The 24,427-nt window shown below is 63.9% G+C and overlaps 2 protein-coding genes across 5 annotated transcripts; both read left to right on the forward strand.

Moving 5' to 3' along the window:
- The first annotated feature begins 2,854 nt into the window (after window positions 1-2,854).
- Window positions 2,855-11,605, forward strand: PANX2 (pannexin 2). The gene is made up of 3 exons (XM_074375815.1): window positions 2,855-3,308; window positions 8,479-9,912; window positions 10,348-11,605. Exons 1-3 carry the CDS (start codon window positions 3,083-3,085, stop codon window positions 10,689-10,691), a joined length of 2,004 nt encoding a protein of 667 aa, XP_074231916.1. The 5' UTR covers window positions 2,855-3,082; the 3' UTR covers window positions 10,692-11,605.
- A 3,064-nt stretch (window positions 11,606-14,669) lies between these two features.
- On the forward strand, window positions 14,670-24,416 carry TRABD (TraB domain containing). Of its 4 annotated transcripts, none has more exons than XM_074375816.1 (10): window positions 14,670-14,758; window positions 19,990-20,058; window positions 20,416-20,494; window positions 20,872-21,038; window positions 21,269-21,409; window positions 22,096-22,206; window positions 22,298-22,437; window positions 22,616-22,788; window positions 22,865-22,976; window positions 23,231-24,416. In XM_074375816.1, the coding sequence occupies exons 2-10, from the start codon at window positions 20,026-20,028 to the stop codon at window positions 23,427-23,429; spliced, it is 1,155 nt and encodes a 384-aa protein (XP_074231917.1). In that variant the 5' UTR covers window positions 14,670-14,758; window positions 19,990-20,025; the 3' UTR covers window positions 23,430-24,416. The 4 variants fall into 4 exon arrangements, with proteins under 4 accessions (XP_074231917.1, XP_074231918.1, XP_074231919.1 ...); XM_074375817.1 differs by having other exon boundaries at window positions 23,095-23,426; XM_074375818.1 differs by having other exon boundaries at window positions 23,122-23,426.
- Window positions 24,417-24,427: the final 11 nt, after the last annotated feature.

Raw genomic sequence — 24,427 nt, forward strand, 5'->3', positions numbered from 1 at the left:
AAGGCAAGCTGTCCCCTCACAGCGGGGCACTGTGCAGACTCCTCCTGCCTGCAGAGCCTCGCCCACAGGGCTGCCCCTGGTGTAGAACGCACTGGGTTGAAGTTTGAGGGCAGCACAGTCTGTTCCCCTCCTGGGCACATGGCCCTGCCGGGCGAGAGACGCGCCCACAGGAGTGACAAAGGAGACAAGCAGACCAGCTCGCCGGCTCCAGGTCCTCCACCAGGTGCCTGGCCACCCAGAGGTGGTGGCTGCCCGTCCCCAGAGAGGACTGACTGGGACAGAGCTCCCAGCCCACCTGCCATCCAGGTGTGGGGTGAAATGATCCTGTGCTGTTTCATGCCATTGAGAAGCGGGGCTGCAGGTCCTGCAGCGCCACCTGGCCTGGCCAGTCGCCACCTCTGCCGCTTCTCCCAGATGATCACACACAGCACCTCCAGGGGGTCCTTGGCCTTAATCTGAGGGGCCCTGAACCTGGTAACAAGAACTTGGTCTGGGTGGTTCTTAGAGTCGTTAAGTACGTACTCAATCAGTGATGCACAGATTTGCAAATTTTCATGGAGAACTGAACATGGAAGTAAAATTGAAAATGCATCAGTTAATGAGCTGTCCGTCTTGGTGGGAGAATATCACTTAAGGCTGAAATGGGATAGGACTCAACATGACGGTTTTTTTTCTATTTTTCATTTTCATTGATATGAGAGCTGATAAAACTTCACGTAAGTAGAGACGAGAATAAAAGCTTTGCTAGAGCAGAGTCACTCAACCTTTTGAAATCCATGTGTCAAAAGGCACGTGTGAATGTGTTGCCACGGGAGAGGACAAGCTGCTCCCCCAATGCTGGCCTTCCCCAGAGGCGGATTTGGGAGCGTATCCCTCCAGACTGTGGCGTGGCCCCTGCGCCCCACCCCTGCCCTAGCACGCTCTGGGAGAGGGCGAGGGAAGGGGCTGGGGTCCAGGGTGGCACCGAGGACGTCGGCTCCAGCCCTCCCCATCCAGGCCCCGCTGGGTTGAGGACAGCGTCGAGGGGGCTGCTGCAGTGTGGGTGCAGGGGTGGCCTTCGATGAGAGGGCAGCTGCCGGCAGCTTCCCGGAGCGTGCTGGACTACGTGCACACACTCCACCAGCATTCACCGCGCACCCACAGTGCTCCAGTGGCCATGCTGCCACGCCACATCACACGCCAACTCTGAGATCACATCAAGACCAGCAGTGTTCCTCTGTACCAGACTGACCAACTGAAAAACAGAAAGCAGGGTTCCACTTACAGAGGAGCATCAACCATGACGTGAGCAGGAAATGACAGCAAAGCGGTGCCACCAGGCTTCGTGGAGAAGTAACTGTGATTCCACGGCAGGAGACAAAGGGGTGCAGGGGTGCAGGAGTGCAGCATATGCTGTGTTCAAGGAGGGGTGACTTAACACAGCATGGACCCTGTTTTCCCCAGTCCTCCAAGATGTCCACGGACAAGTGCAGGCCATGAACTCTTAAGTCATTATTGAAAAGGATGGTGGGGGACCCTGCAAAGCCATAGGAAGGAAGGCGTGCTGCTGTGGGGGAAAGGGCAGACCCATGACTGGAGGTGCCCGGGGGGCTAGCTGGGTTGTCTGGAGGTGTCTTGGTGGGTATCTGGGTTTTCGAGGGTGGGGGTCGGGGTTATTTGAGGTGGGAAACTGGAGGCAGCCCAGCTCCCTCAGCAAGTAGGAGACAAGTCAAATGGACTGGAAGCTAGGGATGGGCAGCATTCAGAAACATGCATGAACCTTTTAAAGAAAGATTTTTTTTTAAGTGTGAAGCTCAGGCTTGGTATGGGACATCCTCCTTTCTGAGCCCCCCCGCCCCCCCACACACACAGTGAGGGGGAATTAGCTCACAACTGCCACCAGAGGTTCTGCAGATACGGATGCTCGAGACAGACTTGTTGGATGAATTACTGAATTAAGTTGAAACTCCAACTATGCTAAATATTTCACAAAGACGGCACGCGTATGTTCTGCTACAGGGGGACAGGGACCTGCCGGGAAAATAAAAAGTGGAAAACCGCAGCGAGTCTTGCAGGCAATTGGCATGAAGGTGGCAGCTGTGCTCTTTGCTTGAGACCAAGCCCAGTCCTGCGCCGTCGTACCTGGGGGAGGGGGGATGACAGCTGGGACCGTTGGGCACTGGGGGTCGGAATGCAGGAGGTAAAGGTCAGAAAGGTGGCAGGGAGCCAGGCCAGAAGCACGGGACCCCAGAGATTGCCCCCGGAGCTGGCACGGGCCTCCGGAGAAGGCTGTTGACCGAGGCAAAGCAGTGGGGTGATGGGGAGGAGGTGCAGGGCTGGAGAGGAAGAGGGCCGCGTGGAGGTGATGCGAGGGCCCCGGCGGTGGGTCAGGGGGCTAGGCGCCAGGGCCCCATGGCCGCCCTGGAGGGGCGCTGAGGAGACGCCCCGCAGTGTCCGCCTGCCCGCTGCCCCAGGGTGGGGTGCCAGTCCGCGACACCGGGCGGGCGGGGGCCTCGGCGCCCACAGTGGCGGCCAGGCTTTGGTAGGGAGCGGAGAGCGACTGCGGGAAGCGGGCGAGGAAACCCCTCTCCCGGGGCGGCTCCGGGACCACGCGTCTGGAAGAGGGGGGCCCGGGACGCCGCGGGTCCTAGCCGGTCTCCACCGCGCGCGGCCGCCCCCGCGCCCAGGGCGAGGGTAGCCCCCGGCTCAGCCACCCCCGCCTCCCCACCCTGAGGACGTGGAGGGACCAGTCATTGTTCATTCATTTTATTTAATTTAAATATTTTTTGCAAAGTCATCGTCGGCGCCGCATCTGCGCGCGGGGAGGGGGGGGCGGAGCCACGGCGCGAGTTGCCGCAGGTAAACAGCCCCCTCCCCGCGGCGGGACAGCAGCCGCCGCCCGCCGCTCGGGGCGGGGGTCCCGCCGCCGCCGCCGCCCCCGCCGGAAGGACACGCCTGGGCCGCGCCGGGGCTGCAGCCGAGGCGGGGGCGGCGGCCCCTGCGCGCCCCCCAAGCACCCCCGGGCGGCCCGACCCCTGCCCGCGGGGCGGCGGCGGAGCGCCCCCCCACCGCCGCCGCGGGCCCCGCGCCCCCCGCGCCCCCCATGCACCACCTCCTGGAGCAGTCTGCGGACATGGCGACGGCGCTGCTGGCCGGCGAGAAGCTGCGCGAGCTGATCCTGCCGGGCGCGCAGGACGACAAGGCGGGCGCGCTGGCCGCGCTGCTGTTGCAGCTCAAGCTGGAGCTGCCGTTCGACCGCGTGGTCACCATCGGCACAGTGCTCGTCCCCATCCTGCTGGTCACCCTGGTCTTCACCAAGAACTTCGCAGGTGAGGCCGGGGGCACGGCGGGAGGGGCGCGTGCTCTCTCCGCCACCCTCACTGCTGCAGCCGGCCACGGGCCACCCCGCTGGAGCCTGCGAGTGAGGGCGGTGCCCGGGTCTCCCCGCAGACCCTCCGCACTCCACCTGCCCCCACCCCGTACCTGCATGGGTCCCCGCGGCTGCCTCCCAGACGCCTCTCCTCCGATTTACTGATTTTACCTTCCATTCGCTCACCGTGAGCAGGGGGGTGGGGGGGACTGACTTGGACCTGGTGGTCCCAGGAGAAAATGAGACTTTGGCTAGGGAAGAAGAGGGGACCAGGAGGGGGAGTGAGCAGGGTCTGAGGGAAGGAGTGGCCAGTGGGGACCAGGAGAGAACGTTACAGAGGATGAGGACACCCATGCTGCTGGGCCACGTCCTGGGGCTGGACATGGGGTGAAGACCCCTGAGGAAGAAGTGGTCAGATTCTGGTCGGCTCCTGGGGTTGCTGGGGAGCCTGGGAAGGTGGTGGGCAGATGCCCATGAGGCCAGGCAGGGCCTGGAGGAGCATCAGGCAGTGGTGGGCTGAGCAGGAGGCCCGGAGCCTGTGAGGGCTTATGCAGGTAGAAGAGGGAACTGGACAAGGGCAGTGACCAGAACAGAGTGGACGTTATGCAACGTGGAAGCCTTACGTCAACATACACGGTCCTGATTAGATTTTGTGCATCGTGGGGGCACCTGGAGGGCCTCCTAACGAGAAGTGACCCCAGGTGAGGCAGGAAGGTGGACAGAAGGTGGTGAGCCAGCCAGTGACTCCTGGGGACATGGAGGAAAGGGAGGGCACTCCCGGGTGCCACCGCACTCCCCACGGGTCGGGGCGTGGGGACAGGAAACCCCCCCACCCAGGGTCTGGCTGGCAAGGGGTCTCAGAGCCCAGGTGTCTAGGGAGGTCCCTCCACAGCTGTGCTTGAGGCCAGGGGCGGCAGCCCGGGGCAGAGAGAGCCCCTCGAGGAGGGAGAGGTGCGGACAGTCGGGCAGACGTTCTCGCATCCTGTGCTGCGTCTTTCACAAAGGACTCACCTTTTAGGGTCCCTGTGACCTGGGGATGCCAGACCTGGGGTGGACAGGCTCCTTGTCCCATTGCTGGGGCCAGGCCACGCCAGGAAGCACAGCCCACGGGGGCCCGGGGGTGAGTGCAGGTGTGCACAGATGGCGCCGTTTCCTGGGGCGAGGAAATCTTGTTCCAGGTCACAGAGCAAAGGGGGGGGAGCAGCAGCTTCAGAGTCCTTACTTGCTGATGTCCTGCGACCGCGCTCACGCCCTGCGTTTCTCACAAATGGGAGGTCTGTGACCGCCCGGCATTGAACAAGTCTACTGGTGCCATCTTTCCAACAGCGTTTGCTCAGTTCTCACAATATTCTCACAATATTTCAAACTTTTTCATTATTACTGCACTTGTTACAGTGACCTGTGATCAGTGATCTCTGACCTGACTATTGCAAAAAGATTACTACTTGCTGAAGGCTCAGAGAATGGTTGGCATCTTTTAGCAATAAAATATCTTTTAATCAATTTATGCATTGGTTTTTAAGGCTTGCACACAGTATGTAGACATGGTCTAGGGTAAGAGTAATTTCTGTTTGCACTGGGAAACCGAAAGTTTGTGTGACTCGCTTTATTGTGCTACTTGCTTCTTTGTGGCGGTCTGGACTGGCCCTGCAGTGTCTCGGAGGCCTGCCTGCAGTGGGTGCCCTGCGGTCATGAAGGGTCCCCAAGGTGTGCTCACCCCAGCTCAGGAGAGGCGGCGAGCACTTTGCCCGCTGAGGACTGGTGAGCTGCGGGTCCCTGTGCCAGTGGGTTCCTGGGGACCCAGTCTCCAGGGTGGGTCTTTGAGAAGTGAGCCCCCTCCCCACCTAGCCAGCTCAGGAAGAGCTGAGGCGGCCCCCCGACCCTGGGGCAGCCCAGGAACCCACCTCCTTTGGTGGCCTCTGAGGGTCTCCTCTCCCTTCTAACTCTAACTTCTAACTCGCTCTAACAAATGACCACAAACTTAGTGGCCCAAAGTAGCAGGAATTTATCATTTACGGCTGTGCAGCTCAGAAGTCTGAAGCGAGTCAAGGTGTGGGTGTAGCTGGCTGTGGAGGCTCCAGTGAGAAGCCAGCTCCTTGCCTGTCCCAGCTTTGAGAGCTGCCCCTTCCCCAGCCCCTCCTCCACCTCCAGGGCCACCGAGCACATCTTCTCTTCTCTCTGACCCCTGCTCCGTCCTCACGCTCACTCTCATTCTCACCTTCCTGCCTCCCTCTTATAAGAATCCCTGTGTTCACATCAGGCCCACCCAGATAATCTAGAACCATCATCTACCAGCAAGAACCCTAACCTAACCCCACTCTCTGTGGAGAGCTACCTAGTTGCAGGGTTGGGAAGCTGGCCAAAGCAGCCTTGTGGAGTCTGGGAAGGGTCTGGACCTCGCCTGGGGCGGGGGGGCTGGGAGGAGAAGAGGGGGGCCAGGAGCCAACTCTGGGGGTGCCGGAGGCAGGGTTCTGCCAGCCCAAGGAGCAGCCTCGGCTGAGCAGGGGGCCCAAGAGGCGGCTGCCCCCACCCACGTGGAACGGGGGCTGGTGTGGGCAGGACAGCACAGGCAGCTCCACGTCTGGAAGGGTCCTCAGGGTGTGCGGGTTGGGGAGCCAACTCAGAGGGGGTGGGGCCGCTGCTGTGGAGGGCCGGGCCAGGCCTGATGGGAGTAGCGCAGACTGGTCCTTCCTGAGGCTGCCCTGGCCCGGCTTTCCCTGCTTTCCCCTCGATGCCATCGTTGGCCCTGTGCGCTCAGCCGTGGGGTTTCCAGGGGCCCCAGGTCTGGAGCCCCACAGTGCCAGCCTCTCAGGAGAGGTGCCCTCGGCAAGCTGGCCAGGTCTGCATGTCCCCATCAGACATCTGTGCTGTCACCACTGTGTTGGAGCACCCTGCACTGGGGTCCCCATGGCTCAGCGATTGGCCCCACCCAGAGCCAGGCCCAGCGCCCAGGCTCCTGAAGCGTGAGCCGGGACGTGCAGCCACAGCTTCTCCTGCCGTGTGCATCCTGAGCACCTGCAGGCGAGATGGGTGCCGGCTCTGCCGGGCTGTCGGGGTGCCGTCTGCTTTGCAGGCGTAGGCAGATGGAGGAAGGACAGAGACCCCAGAGATGAGCCCATGGGGCCCCAGGGCTGGGCCTCTCCTGAGCCAGGGCTCATCCCTCCTCCCCTGCCAGCAGACACAGAGGCGGCAGACGTGAGAGGATACGGGGAGCCCGTGGGGGCCCTGCTCCTCTGTGCCTGCAGCATGGGGTACAGGCCCCCCCACGCCCCAGAGCTGGGGCCTGCACTCGTGGTCCAGTGGTCCTTCAGGGCGGGCCTCCCACCGCCCTGTCCTTTTCCCCTAGAGGAGAGCGTCTGCCCTGGGGTCGGCGGTGGGGACAAAAGTAAGTGAATAAAATGCCATCTTCTCAACCACAAGGGTTCAATCATGTCCCTCTTCCATGTTTCTCTGAGCCCAGCTCACCACTCGGTCCCAAGTCTGTGTCCTTGTCAGGAACCTTGAGCTGTGGGTACCGGCTCTTCGTGACCTGCCCATCCGTGGCCAAGCCCCCATCTCTGTGCCCATGGCAGCAGCTTCCTCATAGACCCCCTTGACCACCCCCAACTGTGTCTGAACCAAGCTACCCTGCCCGCCCACTTCTGCCCCTAAGCCCTCCATGACTCCCAGTGCCCTCCAGGTGGAGTCTGAGGGCCAGCTGCCATAGCTGTGGGACCATGCCACCTGGAATGCTCAGGTTGGTGTGGGGCTGTCGTGCTGGTGGCAGTGCTGTGGGGTCTGCATGGGTAAGAGGCCAGGTGACCTCCCAATACCAGGGCCGCAGGCACTTGTGAGGTCTCTGGCCAGATATGTAGCCAGCCACCGTCCCTAGCCCCCTCGGCCCCTGTGAGGTACAGCAGTGACCGTCTGCCTCTCCCAGCCTCAAAGGCCAGGCCCAGAGTGGAGCAGTCCTTGTGGTAGGGGTGAGGCCTGCACAGACAGACAGGCATGGGAGTCCCTGCTGCTTCCTCGTGTCAAGTCTCGGATGTGGGGGGCTTAAGCTGGGGCAGAGGGAGACTGAGCAGACCTGGGGGGCCTTCTTTGGGATGAGACAGAGAGTCCAGGCCAGGGCCACAGCATGTGGGTGGGGCGGGGGGGATGACCTCTTGTCAGTGGGACGGTGTCGTTGGGCTGGGGGCCCAGGGCTCTTGGCTGCCAGGAGGTCACGTGCCCCCTGTCCATAGTGAGAGGGGCTGGAGTCTGGCCAGACAGCAGCGTGGCCCAGCCTTGAGGGGCCGTGAACATCCTGCACTAAGGATGGCTGGAGCCTGTGAAGCTCTCCCCTCCTGGAAGTGTTCAAACATGAGACCCATCGTGGGGCCCGGCGCCTCATATGTCCTCATGTGGGAGGGAAAGCAGTTCAGTGATGACCATCTTTCCTACAGTTGGAGAGTGCATGCCCCCGGCGCTGTCTCAGTGGCAGACTCTGCAGTCCCACCGGTAAAGGCTTCCTGTTGGAGCCCAGGGCCCCCAGGCCTGCCCTTCCTAGGACAGCGCAGGTCCTGGGGAGACTCGCCTCCCCTCTCAAGGTCCGCCAGGGCCACGTTTGTTTTCCTTTGGTTATTTTCACCAGAACTGTCTCTGGCCAGGTAGGACCTGTCTAGGACACCTGCACTTCTAAGGATGGAGCCCGGGGCAGTGCCAGGCCAGGGGCTAGTCCAGCTGTGTTGATGGAGGAGGGACCCTGGATGAGTGGTGTGGCTTGTCCTGTCCGCTTTGGGACTCAGTTTCCCGGTGTGTACCTGAAGACTTTACGGTATTTGGAGAGGGGCCTGAGGCTCCAAGGGCAGGTTGGTCCCCCAGGGCTGCGGTTGGCATGACTGCACCCTCCACCCTCAACCCACCTCTGCCTTTGCCAGAGCTGATAACGGCATGTACGGGGCGAGAGGGGAGCCAGAGTGAGATCTCTCATGTCTCCTTGGCTGAGACGGTGAAGGAAAGCCACCTGGAGCTGGAGGGTTTGTTACCCGAATGGCAGACCCTGTGCAGGCAGACCCTGTGCAGGCCGCTGTGCTGGAGGGGGCTCAGGGCGGGGCAGAAGGGAGAGGTCTGATGCCCCGGCCCCAGCCCCCTCTCCTCTCTGCCCCCAGAGGAGCCCATTTACTGCTACACGCCGCACAACTTCACCCGGGACCAGGCGCTGTACGCCCGCGGCTACTGCTGGACGGAGCTGCGGGACGCGCTGCCGGGTGTGGACGCCAGCCTGTGGCCATCGCTGTTTGAGCACAAGCTGCTGCCCTACTCGCTGTTGGCCTTCGCGGCCATCATGTACGTGCCCGCGCTGGGCTGGGAGTTCCTGGCATCCACGCGCCTCACCTCCGAGCTCAACTTCCTGCTTCAGGAGATCGACAACTGCTACCATCGGGCGGCCGAGGGCCGCGCGCCCAAGATCGAGAAGCAGATCCAGTCCAAGGGGCCCGGCATCACGGAGCGCGAGCGGCGCGAGATCATCGAGAACGCAGAGAAGGAGAAGAGCCCCGAGCAGAACCTGTTCGAGAAGTACCTGGAGCGCCGCGGCCGCAGCAACTTTCTAGCCAAGCTGTACCTAGCGCGGCACCTGCTCATCCTGCTGCTCAGCGTGGCGCCCATCTCCTACCTGTGCACCTACTACGCCACCCAGAAGCAGAACGAGTTCACCTGTGCGCTGGGCGCGGCCCCGGGAGGCGGGGGCCCGGCGGTGCGCGTCAGCTGCAAGCTGCCGTCCGTGCAGCTGCAGCGCATCGTGGCGGGCGTGGACATCGTGCTGCTCTGCTCCATGAACCTCATCATCCTCGTCAACCTCATCCACCTCTTCATCTTCCGCAAGAGCAACTTCATCTTCGACAAGCTGCACAAGGTGGGCATCAAGACGCGCCGGCAGTGGCGCCGCTCGCAGTTCTGCGACATCAACATCCTGGCCATGTTCTGCAACGAGAACCGCGACCACATCAAGTCGCTCAACCGGCTGGACTTCATCACCAACGAGAGCGACCTCATGTACGACAACGTGGTGCGGCAGCTGCTGGCCGCTCTCGCCCAGTCCAACCACGACGCCACGCCCACCGTGCGCGACGCGGGCGTGCAGACCGTGGACCCCAGCGCCAACCCCGCCGAGCCCGACGGCGCCGCCGAGCCGCCGGTGGTCAAGCGGCCCCGCAAGAAGATGAAGTGGATCCCCTCCAGCAACCCGCTGCCCCAGCCCTTCAAGGAGCCGCTGGCCATCATGCGCGTGGAGAACAGCAAGGCGGAGAAGCCCAAGCCCGTGCGCCGCAAGACGGCCACGGACACGCTGATCGCGCCGCTGCTGGACGCGGGCGCGCGCGCCGCGCATCACTACAAGGGCGGCGGGGGCGACGCGGGGTCCGCCCCAGACAAGAAGCACGCCCGCCACTTCTCCCTGGACGTGCACCCTTACGTCCTGGGCACCAAGAAGGCGAAGCCCGAGGCCGTGCCCGCCGCCCTGCCCGCCTCCCGGAGCCAGGACGGAGGCTTCCTGTCCCAGGCGGAGGAGTGCGCGCTGGGCCTGACCGCAGCACCCACCGCAGGTAAGGGCGGGCCGAGGGCGGGGCGGAGCCAGGTGGGCGGGGCTGGAGCGGAGGGCGGCCCCTGGAGGCCGCAGGGAAGGGAGGACCGACCTCAACAATGCTCCCCAGATGGCTTGCACCTGGGAGCTGTTTGAAAGAGGTTAAGGACTGAGCCAGCTGGATGGAAGCAGGGACGGTCAGGCGGGACCCTGGAGGGCCCTGTGAAACAGACGGGATGAAGGCTGGGCCGCGGGCTGGCGGGGACACAGTAAGGTGGTAACGTTGAGAAGGTTCTGGAAATGGGCGCTGCTGCTCCTGGGCGAGTCCACCCAGCCAGGCCGCTGTGTGCCAGAGCTGCAGAACCCCGAGTCCCAGCCGTCCAGGTGAGGGGAGGGGACCGGAAGGCGGGGTAGAGAGGGAGGCCTGCACAGGCTCTGTGCTCTGGGCTGTTTGCAGACGCGCCCCTGCCGGAGAAGGAAATCCTGTTCCCAGCAGAGCCAGCCCTGGCCGCACTTCCCTCGGGGGGCCCTTTTCACGTCTGCTCGCCCCCTGCAGCCCCCGCCACGGCCCCGCTGTCCCCAGCCAGCCTGAGTAAGGCTGACCCTCTGGCCATTCTGAGCCGCAACGCCACTCACCCGCTGCTGCACATCAGCACCCTATACGAGGCCCGGGAGGAGGAGGACGGGGCCCCACGAGCACCCCCGGACGTGGGCGGCCTCATCACCATCCCCCCCCCACAGCAGATCCTCATCGCCACATTCGACGAGCCAAGGACAGTAGTGAGTACCGTGGAGTTCTGAGGGGACGGGGCTGCCCAGGCCTTCCATGCCCCTCTGCATGATCGCGGTGTGCCACTGACCCCAGCTGGCCCCGCACATACACGGCCTCAGCTTTGCCCAGCACTGCCCACACCCCCCGGCCTCCTGTCCGCATGCCACGGGGCTCAGCGCCTCACCCACCCGGCCCCCTAGATGGCATCGTCGGGGCGCTGGCTGGGCCAGGGGCTGGCCGTGACCCCAGTGGAGCCCCCAGCCAGAAAGGCCTGGAGCCACCCTCTCCCCTGCATCAGGCGCTCGGCTGCAAGATGAAGAATTTATTTTTTTAGTTGATTTTGTCTTGCCTGGGGTGGGCATGCTGGCCCGCGAGGGGCAGGGCAGTGGCAGGATGACTCAGGAGGGGCTGGGGCTGGCGGCACCTCTGGGGCTTGCCCTCTGCAGACACCAGGACCCCTCCATGGGAGGGGCTGGGGTCCGCCACCCAGTCAGAGATCAACATGCACTTTCTCCTTGTTCCCGACACCCCTGTACTTCACTACGATTACTGTAACTAGCGAGTGTGCTTACTATCAGGAGGCTCAGGACGCATCCCAAAGGATGGCCTGTGTGAGTGTGCGTGAGTGGGAGCATGTGGGCAGGAGGGCGAGGGCGTGGGCGTGCCAGAAGCCATGTGCGTGACCGGGTAAGCGTGCGAGTGTGTGTGCGAGTGGGCACAGGGTTGAGGCCGGGAGTGGGCGCCAGCGTGCCCATGAGGGAAGGAATCCAATGCAATAACCACGTCCCCTCCAAGCCACCAGCCCCTAGCCCGAGGGTCCACGGCGCTCTGTGGGAGCCCAGGGCAGGCGCTGGGCGGGTCTATCCCTATTACCTCAGCCACGCGACAACGTGACAGTATTAACAAGGTAGCACCGAGCATATCAATAAATACTATTCTGATACCCCTGAGTCCTGAGTGGTCCATCCTGCCGGAGCCTCCTGCATCCAGGGCCCCGCCCAAGCTGCACATCTGGGGAGGGCTGCATCCATGGCAGAACAAGGGCACACGGCTGCCACTTGCAGCTGACGTTGTGGCCTCCTGGGCCCCAGGGGAATGGACACAGCCTCAGTGGAGAGGAGTGCATCCCCCCGGAAGCCGACATCTCCATCAGATGTGGTGGGACGGGGCTGCCAGGTGCCCTTGGGGGAACAGCAAGAGCTAGCAGGACTCAGGTAGTCTCCCCGAAGAGACGCCCTGAATGTGGTCTGATGGTGCTCACATCACCAGGGTCGAGAGTAGGGGGGGCCTTCCTTACCAGATCAGGATGCAGGTGGAGATGAGGGTGGTCCCGTGGATGCACCAAGGAGTCACACACCCCACAGGCCATGGAAGGAGACCCCAAGGGTCTGAAGAGAGGCTCCTGGGGGCAGGGACCTGGGGCAGCTAGGCCAGAAACCCTTGGGGGCTAGAGCAGGTGGGGTGCAGGCCCAGATCAGTGCGGGACCACCTGCTGCACCACGTGGAGGCCTGACTGGCTTGGCCTCCTTGAGGCCCCTCTGCAGGCCCCGCCTGGGGCAGCTGCAAGCTGGGCAGGTAGGGCTTCCCAGCAAGGGGGACGGCCTGCACCCTAACTTGTGCTTTAAAAGTTGGTCTTTTGTCATCACTCAAGTACGATGAGGCCAAGAGATAAGGAGATGACAGCCATTATAAAGATAGTTTATCAACGGCTCCTGAGAGGCGAGGCCGCCACACCACGGGGGCCATGCAGGGAGGCACCAGGGTGGTCGGGAGGAAGGGAGAAGGGACACGTGGGCAGGAGCCTTTTCTGTGGTTTCTCAGGAAGAAATGCAAGGCTGGGTGTGCAGGCTTGGGCCCGGCTAGCCAGAATAATCTCGGTGGGCTGTGCCTAGTTGTGGGGTGCCTGGCCTGGGTGATTAGGGCCTGTGGAGGGTAGCCCCAACGACATACAGTACCCTGTGGAGAGGGGCAGGCTGGGGTCTGGATGGCTGGTTGGCATGTGAAGTTACTTGTAATCTCTAGGAATTGGCTGGCTTTGGGAGGGGCGGTCTTTCCAGGGTCAGCACAGACCCAGACGGCAAAATGGGACGATTAGTACACCTGGTCCCCAGGAAGAACCCACCCTCACCAGAGTCAGGACGCTCTCCTGGGCCCAGCATCTCAGGTCACGTGGCCACTGCCCCTTGGGCTGGCGCTCCCCATTTCCACGTGCACGGGGAAGGGATCCCACAGGCCCCAAGGGGGCTGACCAGGGCTTGCAGCGCCCCTCTCGTTCCCTCGCAACCAGCCCCGCTGTGATGGTGAGCCAGGCACGGGGCCAAGGGGACCCCGTGGGCAGGGTGGCTGTGCCCACCTGGGGACCCCAAGTTGTGCTGACCTCAGGCGTTTCCACGGCCCCTCTGCCACTCCAAGCGGGGCTGGAGTCCAGCCCGGCCTTCCCTCCCCTGCTCATGCTGGCACGGTGGCTCTGCTCAGAGTGGAGACAGTCCCAGAGCCCTGCAGAGGGGTGTGCGCTGCCCGGCACTGTGGTGACTCCCGAGTGCTGCTGGCCACAGAACTTCCAAACTTCCAAACGCACAGAGGTCCAGGTGGGGCTGGGCCGCACCAGCCCCTGAACCCCGGGCTGTGTCTTTGGCAGGATGGCTCTGCCCAGGCCTGTCCCCTGAGCCAAGGTCTGGCAGGACATTTCAGACCCGGTCTCATGCAGAGGCCTGTTCCTTTCAGTAAGCATCTGGCCCTTGGTTTGTAAACTGACCCCTCGCCCTTGTTTGCTGGAGAACAGAAGGCCGCAGGTCCGGGTTCCACATAAGCAGGCTTCTTTCTGCAGGCGCCAGGGGACGCCGCCTGCCCAGTGAGTGCAGGGGCCGCACCATGTGCTCAGTGTTCTTTTGACACACCGTCCAGCCCTGGACAGGGCCAGGGGGTTGCTGCTCCTCTCCCACAAGGAGGGGCTCTGGGAGAACCTGGCACCCTACCCCAGACAACCAGGACGGGCACCCAGGCCTCTCTCCGTGCCCACACCAGCTCAGCGCGGGCATCTAAACCAGACTGGCTCTAGCCCAGGGCAAGAGCATAGAGTGGACGACAGCTCTCCTGTGTGAACGGCCAAGAGGTCAGGAGGGCAGAAGTGATCTGCGCTGGCACTAAGGAAATGAACAACGGGAACTGGACAGAGAGGGCTAGACGCGGCCGTGGACCAGAAGCGACGCACATAAGCGTCAGCCTTGAGCCCAGCCTGCTGGCCAGGTGCCTTCCCCGCGCGAGAGCCGCAGGAGGGCCACTCCCGGACTCAGAACTTGGGGAAGTCTGCGACCTGCACGGATCACCAGGGCTGGGCCAGGCACCCCCTTCCTGGAACCCGAGGGGAGGCCCGGCACCGAGATCTGACCGCTAGTGGGCTGGCCCCTCAGGCCCAGACAAGGCAAGGGCTGGACAGGGCTGCCCCTCACGCCGGACATCCCCCAGGGCTCCGGCCCGGCTCCGTGCCCCGTCCCCGGCCGCCCCATCGCCCCCGCGAACCCCAGCCGCTAGACCAACGGGTGGTCGGAGCGCCCACACCGGTGCAATCCGCGACCCAAATTCTGCTCCCCGCATTGCACTATCGCTGTCCCTTTCGGGCAGGATTGACAGTTTTGTATCATAGCACGTAAAGCCATCCCGCAGATGCTGTATGAACGGCAACCCCCTTTTACCGACTGAGAGCTGCGGCCAGAGAATTTTAGTGCGCTTCGCAACCACGCTCCACTTGGTTGGCAGGCCTGGGACTCGAACCCGCGTCCCATAGCTACCGCCTGAGTCCTCGGATCGAGGCGCTGGATACGAGGCGGGGCGGGGCTTCTCACGCGCGGCCTCCTGGGAAGTGGAGTCCGCGGCCGCTCGCGCGCATCCCCCTGGGAACTGTAGTCCTTGGGCGCGTACTGGGCGGGCTTCAAGAGGAGGCAGACGGCGCGCTGAACTACGCTTCCCGGCATGCAGCGCGCCGCCCGCCCTCCCGGCCCTGGCCCGTCCGGCCGCCCCGCCCCGCGGCCCCGGTCCGCCCCGTCCGGTGGGGCGACGAGCCGCATGGAGGCCGGCTGAGGAACGCCGCCCAGCCTCGGTACGCCGCGCGGCACGGGCTTGGGGCGGGGGGCGGCGGGCGGGGTTTCCAGCGGGTCAGGGTCAGATCGAGGTCGGGGGCCGCCGCTCTTCTGTCCGGGCCCAGCCAGCCCCCAGCGTGGGGTCTCGGGCCGGAAGGGGAAGCCCCGGCCTCCGAGGAGCGCGCGCTGGGTCGGGGTCGACGGCGAGGGTCGCAAGGGCTGGAGCTCTCGGTGGTGCAGCCCGGGGGCGGGGCCTTGGAGGCGGGGACTAGGGGCCGAAGTCGGGGGCCGGGGGCCAGGAGTTGGGGTCGGGGGTGAGGCGCGGGGTCCCCACCTCCCCAGGCGGCGGCAGCAGGAGACCCTGGGCTCTTCCGCGTGCTGGAGGCCTCTGCCCTTCAGGCCGAGCGAGCGAGGCTGCCATATGGGCAGAGTAGACGGAACTTCGAAGCTCTGTTGGCCCCTTGTTTGTGCGAACAGCTTTATTGAGACATACCTTGCATGCCACAAAGTACCACAAAGTTCACGTATGTGTCTTGGTGAAAACTGTCCCGGGAGGGGAAGCCAAGGCACATGGGAGACAACAGGAACTCCTCAGAAGTCCTGGGCTGGCTTGGGACATCAGGACACCTTTATCAGGAAATTGGGGGTTTCCAGGTGGACTTCTGCCTTTCCGGGAGCCCCTGGGGAAGGATATATACAGGCCACCCAGCTCACTGTGCTCCGGTCTAGGCTCCGCTCTCCTTGGGCCTCTGTCCCTTTTGCTGCTGCTGCCCCCCTTGTTGTGTGACTGGGAGGGAGCCCTGACCTTGGGGCCCCGGTCAGCCTTGCAGGATGGCGGTGTTGCTGTGGTGTCTGACGCTGCCAGGCAAAGCTGCCAGGAGACAGCCCAGCATGGTGGGCAGGCAGGCCCCTCCACTGTGCCCTGCAGTGGTGGTCAGTGTGGGGACCTGGCACCAGGCAGTGCCCAGGTTCCAGGAGGGTCGGCCAGGTGTGCTGGACCAGGAGCCATGTGGACCTCCAGCTCAGATGTGAGTTGGCATGTGCCCTCTACCCCTGTTCTGACCTTTGCCCCACCTCCATAGAACAGCGCCCATCAGACCCAGGAGGTTCTCCTGTTTCAGGCTCAGGCCGGAGCCGGGAGCGCTCAGACCCCAGGCTTCAGAAGTGGGGGTGGGGTGGGAGTCAGGGCTTTGGGCTACACTCTGCTGCCTCTCAGTTAGTCATTTCCTTCTGCAGCCTGTGGTCCAGTTTAGGACCCTTGGATTTCTGAGCAGACCTAGTGGGTTAGTTGGGAAATGGGGGTTTTCTGGAAACTCCATCTGGTGCTGGTCAGCTCTTGGCCAGCAGTGGAGAGCCACGGTGGGGTCTCGAAGGCAGTTTCTGGCTTCCTAATTTTTAAGAGGGGTGAGGGGAAGAGAACGGCTGTCTCAGTCTGCTCTGGGGCCGTGACAAAATACCACCGACGGGCGCTTAAACATTAACAGACTGCTTTCTCACAGTCTGGAGGTGGGGAGTTCGAGATCACGGTGCTGGCTGCTGTGGTTGCTGGGAAGGGGTCTTTCTTCCTGGCTTGCAGACAGCTGGCTCCTTGCTGTGTCCTCACATAGCCACTTCTCCTGTGTCTCTTCCCACTGGGGCTCCAGTCCCACTGTGGGGCCCTCTCAGGACCTCATCTACCCTTAATCAAATCCCAGGGACCCCACCTCTTAAGTTCATTGCGCTGGGGCCAGAACTCCAGAAAGTGAATTGAGTGGGGTCACAATTCAGACCACAGCAGTGGGACCAGGAGAGGGGACGGCTGCCTGGGCTGGGCGGGCGGGAGCCTCTGGCCACTCGCACTGTGACTGTCTGGTGTGCTCGGGTCTGCCCTGTGCCGGGCCCCCAGCAAATCGTGTTCTGTGCTAATTCCTCACCCAGTGAGGAATGTGTTCCTGGGGGATCCCTATCGCCAGTGGGGCTCCCCCTGCCCCGTGAGCAGGTGCATTCTCTGCTGAACCTGCTAAGGTGGGTCCTCTCGGGGATGTCGGGGAGTCCCTCAGATTTGGTGTCTGTTTTCCTGGGAGCATGTGGCACCACTTCTGTCGTCTGCGGGGCCACATCATGGCAGCGTCCCTCCACACAGAGTCCTGGGACCAGGCTGCCGGTTCTTCCCATGCCCTGTGGGCCCACCACCCTGGAAATGGGAGGCCCAAAGAGGTCTAGAGGCCTTGGGCTGGAGTGACCCCGGAGTGTGGTGTGCTGTGCTGTGGGCCAGCTGGGCAGCTGCTCTCACCCCTCGGCCCTGGAGGCAGGAGCTGAGAGCCCCAGCAGGTTACAGCAGCCTGCCCAGGGCCACGCAGCACTCAGTGGTGGCCTGAGATCTGGCCAAGCCTGTGGCCATCCCCGCAGCACGGTTGGTGGCGGCTGGCCAACCAGCCGGCCTGTTGGCCAGAAGGACTGGGCTCCGGCGGCCACACTCAGGAGGCAGCTCCCACCGGTGTGCCCAGTGCTCCTAAGGTCATGCTCCGGGGACAGTTTGGCTCAGTGGTGACAGCTGGTTGAGGAGAGGGAGGGGGCCCCTGGGCCTGGCAGGACCGTCGTCCTGTTTTGTGCTGAGCTCCATAGGGTCTGAGCGTCGGTGGCCGCAGCATGGCCTGGCGCCTGGCTCCCTGGAGCTGTGCTGCTGGTGGGGCTGGATGTAGGAGGGGGCGTTGCTGCAGGGTGTTAGCCCGGGGTCTGTGCTCCCTGCAGCATGTGGCAGTGTGGTGAGCTGCTGGGACCATCGTCCAGAGATTTTGTGGCCAGAAAGCGGACCTGCGGGCACCGGGTCCCGGGTGCTGTTGGGGTGGGGCCTTTGCTCCCTTCAGGCAGCTGAGAGAGGCTCGGATCCCCGCTGTAAATATTTGCGTCATGGTGAGCAGGGTGCAGGGAGGAGGGATTGAGAACCCACTGAAATTACATCCTGCAAGGGTATGGCGGGGCCAGGCTGAGGTTGAGGGGACCAGAACACGGGGTGTGCACGGCTGTGACAGCGTCAGAAGGAGACGCTGCTCAGAATCATGGATTCTTGGCATGGAAGGGGCCTCGGTGGCCTTCCTGCCTGCACCCTCCCAGGCCATGTGCCCGCACTGGGGGTCCTAGGGGACCTGGGTCCTTGTGCCACAGTTGGTGGCCCAGCCATCTCGGGGCTCAAGGCTTGTCTGCCCCCTCTCCGTGGGCACAGGCTTCCTCCTGGCTGGTAGCAGGTCGTCTAGCCAGGCAGTGCCCGGAGGGTGGGGGACTGGCCCAGAACTGGGGACACCACACTAGTGGGAGGGAGACGGAGGCCACGGTGGCCTCACTCTTGCTGACTGTCACACAAGGCTCCCAAGACAGCATGGATGTTTCCTGGGGCAGTTTTCTAGCACCTGGGCAGCCTTGTGCGAGGCGGCTGAGGTGGACGGTCTGGGCCAGTGCGGGGCCTGAGGCGGGAGGCCCAGCCCGCCTGCAGACACGGCTTCCTGTTTCTGTGTCGGGTGTGCCCTGCGTCACTGCATGCTTCCATTTGTGCAGAGGGAAGGAAGAGGCCCTGGCGAGGCCAGGTGAGCTGCCACCCACTGGGTCAGCCAGAGGCCTGTTTCAGGTTCGGGCCGGGAGCCAGGAGTGCTGAGACCCCAGGGCCGCTCCCCTGCTCCCTGCAGAGGCCCATGGGCTCTGAGTGCCACCCTTCTGGGCCAGCTGGAACCCCCCGCCTCCCATGGGGCCCAGTTACTTCCTTTGGCCTTAAGCCAGTTCCTCTTCCTGACCCTTCCCTGACCTCCTTTCTTCCAGAGGCCCAGCCATCCTTGGGATGGGCTGCCCCTTTCTAGGTCAGCTCCTGGGCGCGTTGGTGTGTCTGGGCATTTGGTTATGCGGCAGGGAGCTGCCCCTGCTCTGAACCACCTGCCCGACGGGTCCTCCCGGCTGTAGACAGGAAACGGGGGCTCAGAGAGGAGCAGTGGGTACTGGGCATCAGTTGGGAACAGAGCCCAGATTGGGATAAGGCTTAGGGTCACAGGGTACAAAGCAGGGAGGAACCTGACGTAGCCTTTTGTTTATTTTATTATTTGCTTTTCCTCTTTGTAACGGAAGTTGCGAAAGCGTGCAGCCCAGCGAGACTGATGCGAGCCCTGGGCGTGCTCTGTGGCCTGTGTGGGGCCGGCAGGGCCGGCGGGGCTCTCGGGGCCCCAGCTGCTGCCCACGAAGCACAGACACTGAAGCAAAACCACAATGCCCCGCCGCAACTCAAAACAAACTAGAATCGCTCCCTGACGCAATGTCCGAGTGAGCTCGTCGTTTTAAGCAGCTCCTTGGCCGCCGTGGCTGAGCCTCTCTCTCCTGGTGCCCACGTGTGCCAGGCACCCTGTCCTTTGGCGGCAGGACCCCGGCTCGACACTCGTAGGTGGCCCCAGAGGTGGAAGCAGAGGCCCTGTCAGACTCTGGCTTGAACTTCCCATGGCATCTGGGGGTCTAGTGACGTCCAGAGCCCCGTGTCCTGACATGGCCCCAGCCGAACCCCAGACCCCAGTAGCTCTGGAGGTCTCGATGGCCCATCTTGGGCGGTTTTCTCTCTCTGACGAGGACAGCCTGGGGGCTCCAGGCCCCAGCCCACACCCTGCCCCCGCCCCTGCTCCGCTCCGGGCTTTTCTCCAAGGTGGCGCCTGCCCAGACAGTCTCAGTTTCTAACTCAGCTTCTTCCAGTTGGCATCTTTTTTCTCAAACCAGGAATCTCAGCCCCCAAGGTGCCGCCCCCTAGCCCCTCTGTTCCCCGAGTCTGTGCTGACACGTGTCGTCACGGCACGTGACTCCGGAACGCGGGGCAGCGGCCCCGGCCCGGGACAACGGCCGCCGGGGACTTCCACGCCGGCCCAGCGTGCAGATTCCCTTTTCCCACTCGGCTAGCTCTCTTGAGGGAATTCTGTAAATTGTATTTTGCTCCAAATTCAAAAAGGAGACATCCAGGTCTGGCTAGCGGCCTGAGGGCTTCTCCGCTGGGCAAGCTGGAGGTCGGGCAGCACACCCCGCCCTTGGGTGTCTCCCTGTCTGCAGTCAGCCCCCGCTCTGCGGGGCTCGAAGGGCTCGTGGCCGGGGTCTCCCGCCTGCTGTGCCCGGGCCTGGGGAGCCTGCGCTTCAGCGGCCCCAGACTGACCAGGGGCCTGATGGGCCGAAGCCCTGCCCAGGGTTCATTCAGGGCGTCCAGCACCCCATGGCACACTGACCCCTGTTGAGACCCTGGGCTCCTGTGTCTCCTCAGGCTTCACTCACTGGTGTCAGGAGCTGCCACCCAGCTATGGACGAGCAGGAGGACCAGCCACCCCGCGAGGTCAGGGGCCTGGGCCGGGGCACTGGGTCTGGGGTGGCTGTGGGCTCAGGGCTGGGCCAGCTGCCCGCAAGCATGGGGCTCCCCCCCACCATGGCCTTCCTGGGGTCACTGGCTTCTGTGCATAGAAGAGCTCCACATTCTTGCCTGCGGTGCTCCTGGGCCAGCCCGGGGGACCAGGGCGGGCACCTTGAGGGTGGGCCGCATGTCAGGCGGTCGTCATGGGGAGGCCTTTAGTCCCGGGGCACGTGGCAGGTGGGTCCCAGGAGTTCCGGGCATTGGAAGAGCCACCAGACAAATCCCAGGCTGGCCCCGGAGAGGGCGGTTGTCCCAGCTACAGTGTTCCCCTTCCTTCTGCAGGCTGACCCAGAACCCGTCGTGACATCAGGGGGTTCGGAGGTGGTGCCCAGGGTGCTTCCTGGAGAGCCCCAGAACCTGTGTGCGTGCTCCCTGAGGTCACTGTGCTGGGCGGGAGGGGCGGCAGCTTCCCAGCCAGCAGGGGCTCAGACTGGGTGGCCTCCCGAGTTTGTGGCGAGCGAGGGGCCCCTGGCCTGCCCTGGGGTGTAGGGGAGGGGGCTCTTGAGCACAGGTGGTCCTGAGGCTCGGTCCTTCAGAGCCCCCCAGGGCCCCCAGCAGCCTGGGTGCCTCCTCGGGGGCAGAGCTTGCCAAGGCCCAGGCCCCTTTCCTCAGGGAGGGGCCAGGAGGGACCCCCTGCGTGTCCAGGTTCCACAGGGCAGCACGGCCCCACCCAGTGCCCAGGGAGCCCCGGCTGCCCGGCAGCGGACGTCCCCGAGCTGGCCCTCACTGTCCCTGCAGCCGACGTGGATGCCTTCAAGCTGCTCCTGGAGATGAAGCTGAAGAGGAGGCGCGCGCGGCCCAGCCTGCCACGTACGGTGACCGAGCTGGTGGCCGAGGATGGGAGCAGGGTGTACGTGGTGGGCACGGCCCACTTCAGCGATGACAGCAAGAAGGACGTGGTGAAGGTGAGGCCGCCACGCCCATCTGACCTCAGGCCAGGCCCTGACAGCCTTGGGTGTTCTCCTCCCTGGGGACGAGCAAACCTGCTTGGTCATTTCCGCTGATAGTTGCCTGAAGCCCTGAGTTGTCGCAGCATCAGCTGAGTTGGTGGCAGGGCCGCCCAGGGGGTGGGGGCCTCTGGGTGCGGCATGGGCCCTGCCCACAGGGCCGTGGGGAGCCGGCATGTCCCTCGCAGACTATCCGGGAGGTGCAGCCTGACGTGGTGGTGGTGGAGCTCTGCCAGTACCGTGTGTCCATGCTGAAGATGGACGAGCGCACGCTGCTGCGGGAGGCCAAGGAGCTCAGCCTGGAGAAGCTGCAGCAGGCCGTGAGGCAGGTGCGGCCCTCCCAGCTGGCTACGCCAGGCTGGGCCTGCGGGGGCCTGGGGCGTGCCGGGCTCTGCCCGCCTGGCAGCCACACAGCCCCCTGGGCACAGGGCCTGGGGCAGGCCTGGCCTTCCCAGTGGTGCAGAGGCACCCCGCTCCCCGGGCTCTGTCTGGTCAAGGGCCGTTCCCCCTGGCTTGTGGGACAGGGGCAGTTTTCAGACCCGGGAGAGAGGATGGATGACCCCCCTACCCCAAGGCAGGAGCTGACCAGGGGCCCCGAGGACCCCGGGTATGCTGAACAGGTCACTAGGGGTGGGGGTGGGGGTCTCGGGATCATGTGGCAAGGCCTCCTGCCCAGAGCTGTCACCCCCACGGCATCTCCCTGGGTACAGGACCCGAGTCCACTCATACTGACAGGCGCCCTGAGGAGGATGTGAGCAGGTGGGGTGGGAGTCTGGGCTGGAGGGGTGAGAGGGGAAGGGGCATCCATGGGGCAGAGGCCAGGCAGCTGGTCCAAGATGGTGTGGCCCCAAGGTGGCCCAGCTCTGGGAAGTTTGTTCAAAGGGCCTCTGCGTATCCACAGTGTGTGGGCGCCCATTGCAAGGCCCTGCTGGACGTCAGCGCGGCCCTCACCGGCCCCTGGCTGTGGGCACTGGGCACCGTGCAGCTGGCTGACTCAGGCCCGCTCTCCCTGCAGAACGGGGTCATGTCTGGACTCATGCAGATGCTTCTGCTGAAGGTGTCAGCCCACATCACTGAGCAGCTGGGCATGGCCCCTGGCGGCGAGTTCAGGGAGGCTTTCAAGGAGGTGGGCCTGGGCCCGGCCGGGGAGGGGGCTCCGCCCTCGGGAGCTGCCCCTGGGGCTCAAGGCTCCCCAACCGACACCAGCCTCTGCCCAGGCCAGCAAGGTGCCTTTCTGCAAGTTCCATCTGGGCGATCGGCCCATCCCTGTCACCTTCAAGAGGGCCATTGCCGCGCTCTCCTTCTGGCAGAAGGTCAAGCTGGCCTGGGGCCTGTGTTTCCTGTCGGACCCGATCAGGTAGGACCACTCAGCCTCCTGACAGGCGTCCCTCTTTTTCCTGGGCTGAACCTCCCCGCCCCTTCCTTCTGCCCTGATCCCAGATAGAAGGTGCCCAGGCCCCTGCCCGGGGCCAACAGCACCAGCGTCCTGCTGGCCACTGCGTCCCCACGGGCTGGCAGTGCCCCTCTGCCCCCAGCAAGGATGATGTGGAGCGGTGTAAGCAGAAGGACCTGCTGGAGCAGATGATGGCGGAGATGATCGGCGAGTTTCCGGACCTGCACCGCACCATCGTCTCCGAGCGTGACGTCTACCTGACCTACATGCTGAGGCAGGCCGCCCGCCGCCTGGAGCTGCCGCGCGCCTCCGATGGTGAGGCCCGGCTGCCGGGCGGGCCTCTGGGGATTGGGTGGGATGGGCGGGCACTGAAGGGTTGCTCCCCCTACAGCCGAGCCCAGGAAGTGCGTCCCCTCCGTGGTGGTGGGTGTTGTGGGCATGGGCCACGTCCCCGGCATCGAGAAAAACTGGACCACTGACCTCAACATCCAGGAGATCATGACGTGAGTGCCACCCACCCACTCCTCGCGCCCCCACACGCAGAGCTGGCAGCCGTGCCCGGACTGGGGGCTGGGGATCACGCATCCCCGAACCAGGCCCAGCCCACCCTCCCTCCCCCAGCGTGCCCCCGCCGTCCGTCTCCGGCAGAGTGTCCCGCCTGGCCCTGAAGGCTGCCTTCTTGGGCCTCCTGGGCTACGGCCTGTATTGGATGGGGCGCCGCGCCACCAGCCTGGTCCTGTCTCTGCCCGCCGCCCAGTACTGCCTGCAGAAGGCGTCCGAGGTCTGGCCGCACAAGTAGGAAGGACAGAGGGAGCCACCACACCCGAGAGGACCGCCACAGTTGCTCCGGTGTTACAGCCAAGGGGCTCCTGGGTGCCACCCGCCGTGGGGGTCCAGTCCCAGCCTCGCCTGCCCTCCCTCAACCCACCCGAATAAAGAATTATTTAACCGTCTGAGCGCAGGCTTCCCAGAGCCCCCACCGCCCCCTCTGCTCAGGGCCCTCAGGAAGGTCACGGCGGCAGGATGACCTGGCGGGAGAGGGGCTGAGGCTCCCCCACACCCTCTGGCCCCAGGTAGAGCGTGTGGGCCACAGCCGGCCATCGCTCACCTCACTGTGCCTTCTCTCCGCCAGTAGGGGCTTCTCATGGTGGGTTCTGGGCCAGCATGTTGGGAAGGGCAGGGTGGCCCCACGAAGCCCTTGGGTGCAGCTCCTTGGGGTACCCCCCGCAGAGGGTGGCTTGGCCAAGCTTGGCGGCCCTGGATGTGCGCCAGCAAAGCTCTGTCTGCAGAGATTGTGTTTTTGGCTTTTAAAAATGTCTGAAACTTTTTTACTCAGGTAATTTTAACTTAAAACAAACTGAAGCAAATGTCAGGAAATACAAGCCTTAACTCCACTTGGGACAAAGAGAGCATCTTTTTCTTGGAGTCTCAGCTCCAAGAGGACGAGCATGTGGGGAGGATCGGCTTGGGCCGCAGGGAGCCAGGCCGGCCACCTGGCAGCGGGGCCGGGGTTGCGGCCCTCTGGGGCGTGCGCCTGGCTGGGCCGCGGCGGGTCGAACCTGCTCCCGGTGCGTCTGGTGGAGGCACCTGGGGTCACCCCGCCCTCAGTGGATAGGCGGCATGTCCTCCGGGGCCCTCCACCTTGCATGTGAGCCCACCTTGGGCTGGGACTGGTTGGCCCAGGACCAAGCTGGCCCCACACAGCACTTCCACCCATTCGTCACCTGTGTGCACAGTCTCCTGGTCACCTGTTTACGACGCAGCCTCTGCACCCTGTCTGGGGCCCAGGGTTCACATTTGATTGTGTTTGTGTTGATTCGGTGTCTGCCTGAATCCAGTGAAGCCCACAGCATGCGCTGGGGGGCCTCGGGCTGGACCGTAACTGTCGTTCGCACGCGCGTGTGTGCGCCTCTAAGAAGCTGAAATAAAGCCTACTTTTGGAAGCCTGTTTGGT

Source organism: Camelus bactrianus, chromosome 12, assembly GCF_048773025.1.
Source record: "Camelus bactrianus isolate YW-2024 breed Bactrian camel chromosome 12, ASM4877302v1, whole genome shotgun sequence".
Lineage (NCBI taxonomy): Eukaryota > Metazoa > Chordata > Mammalia > Artiodactyla > Camelidae > Camelus > Camelus bactrianus.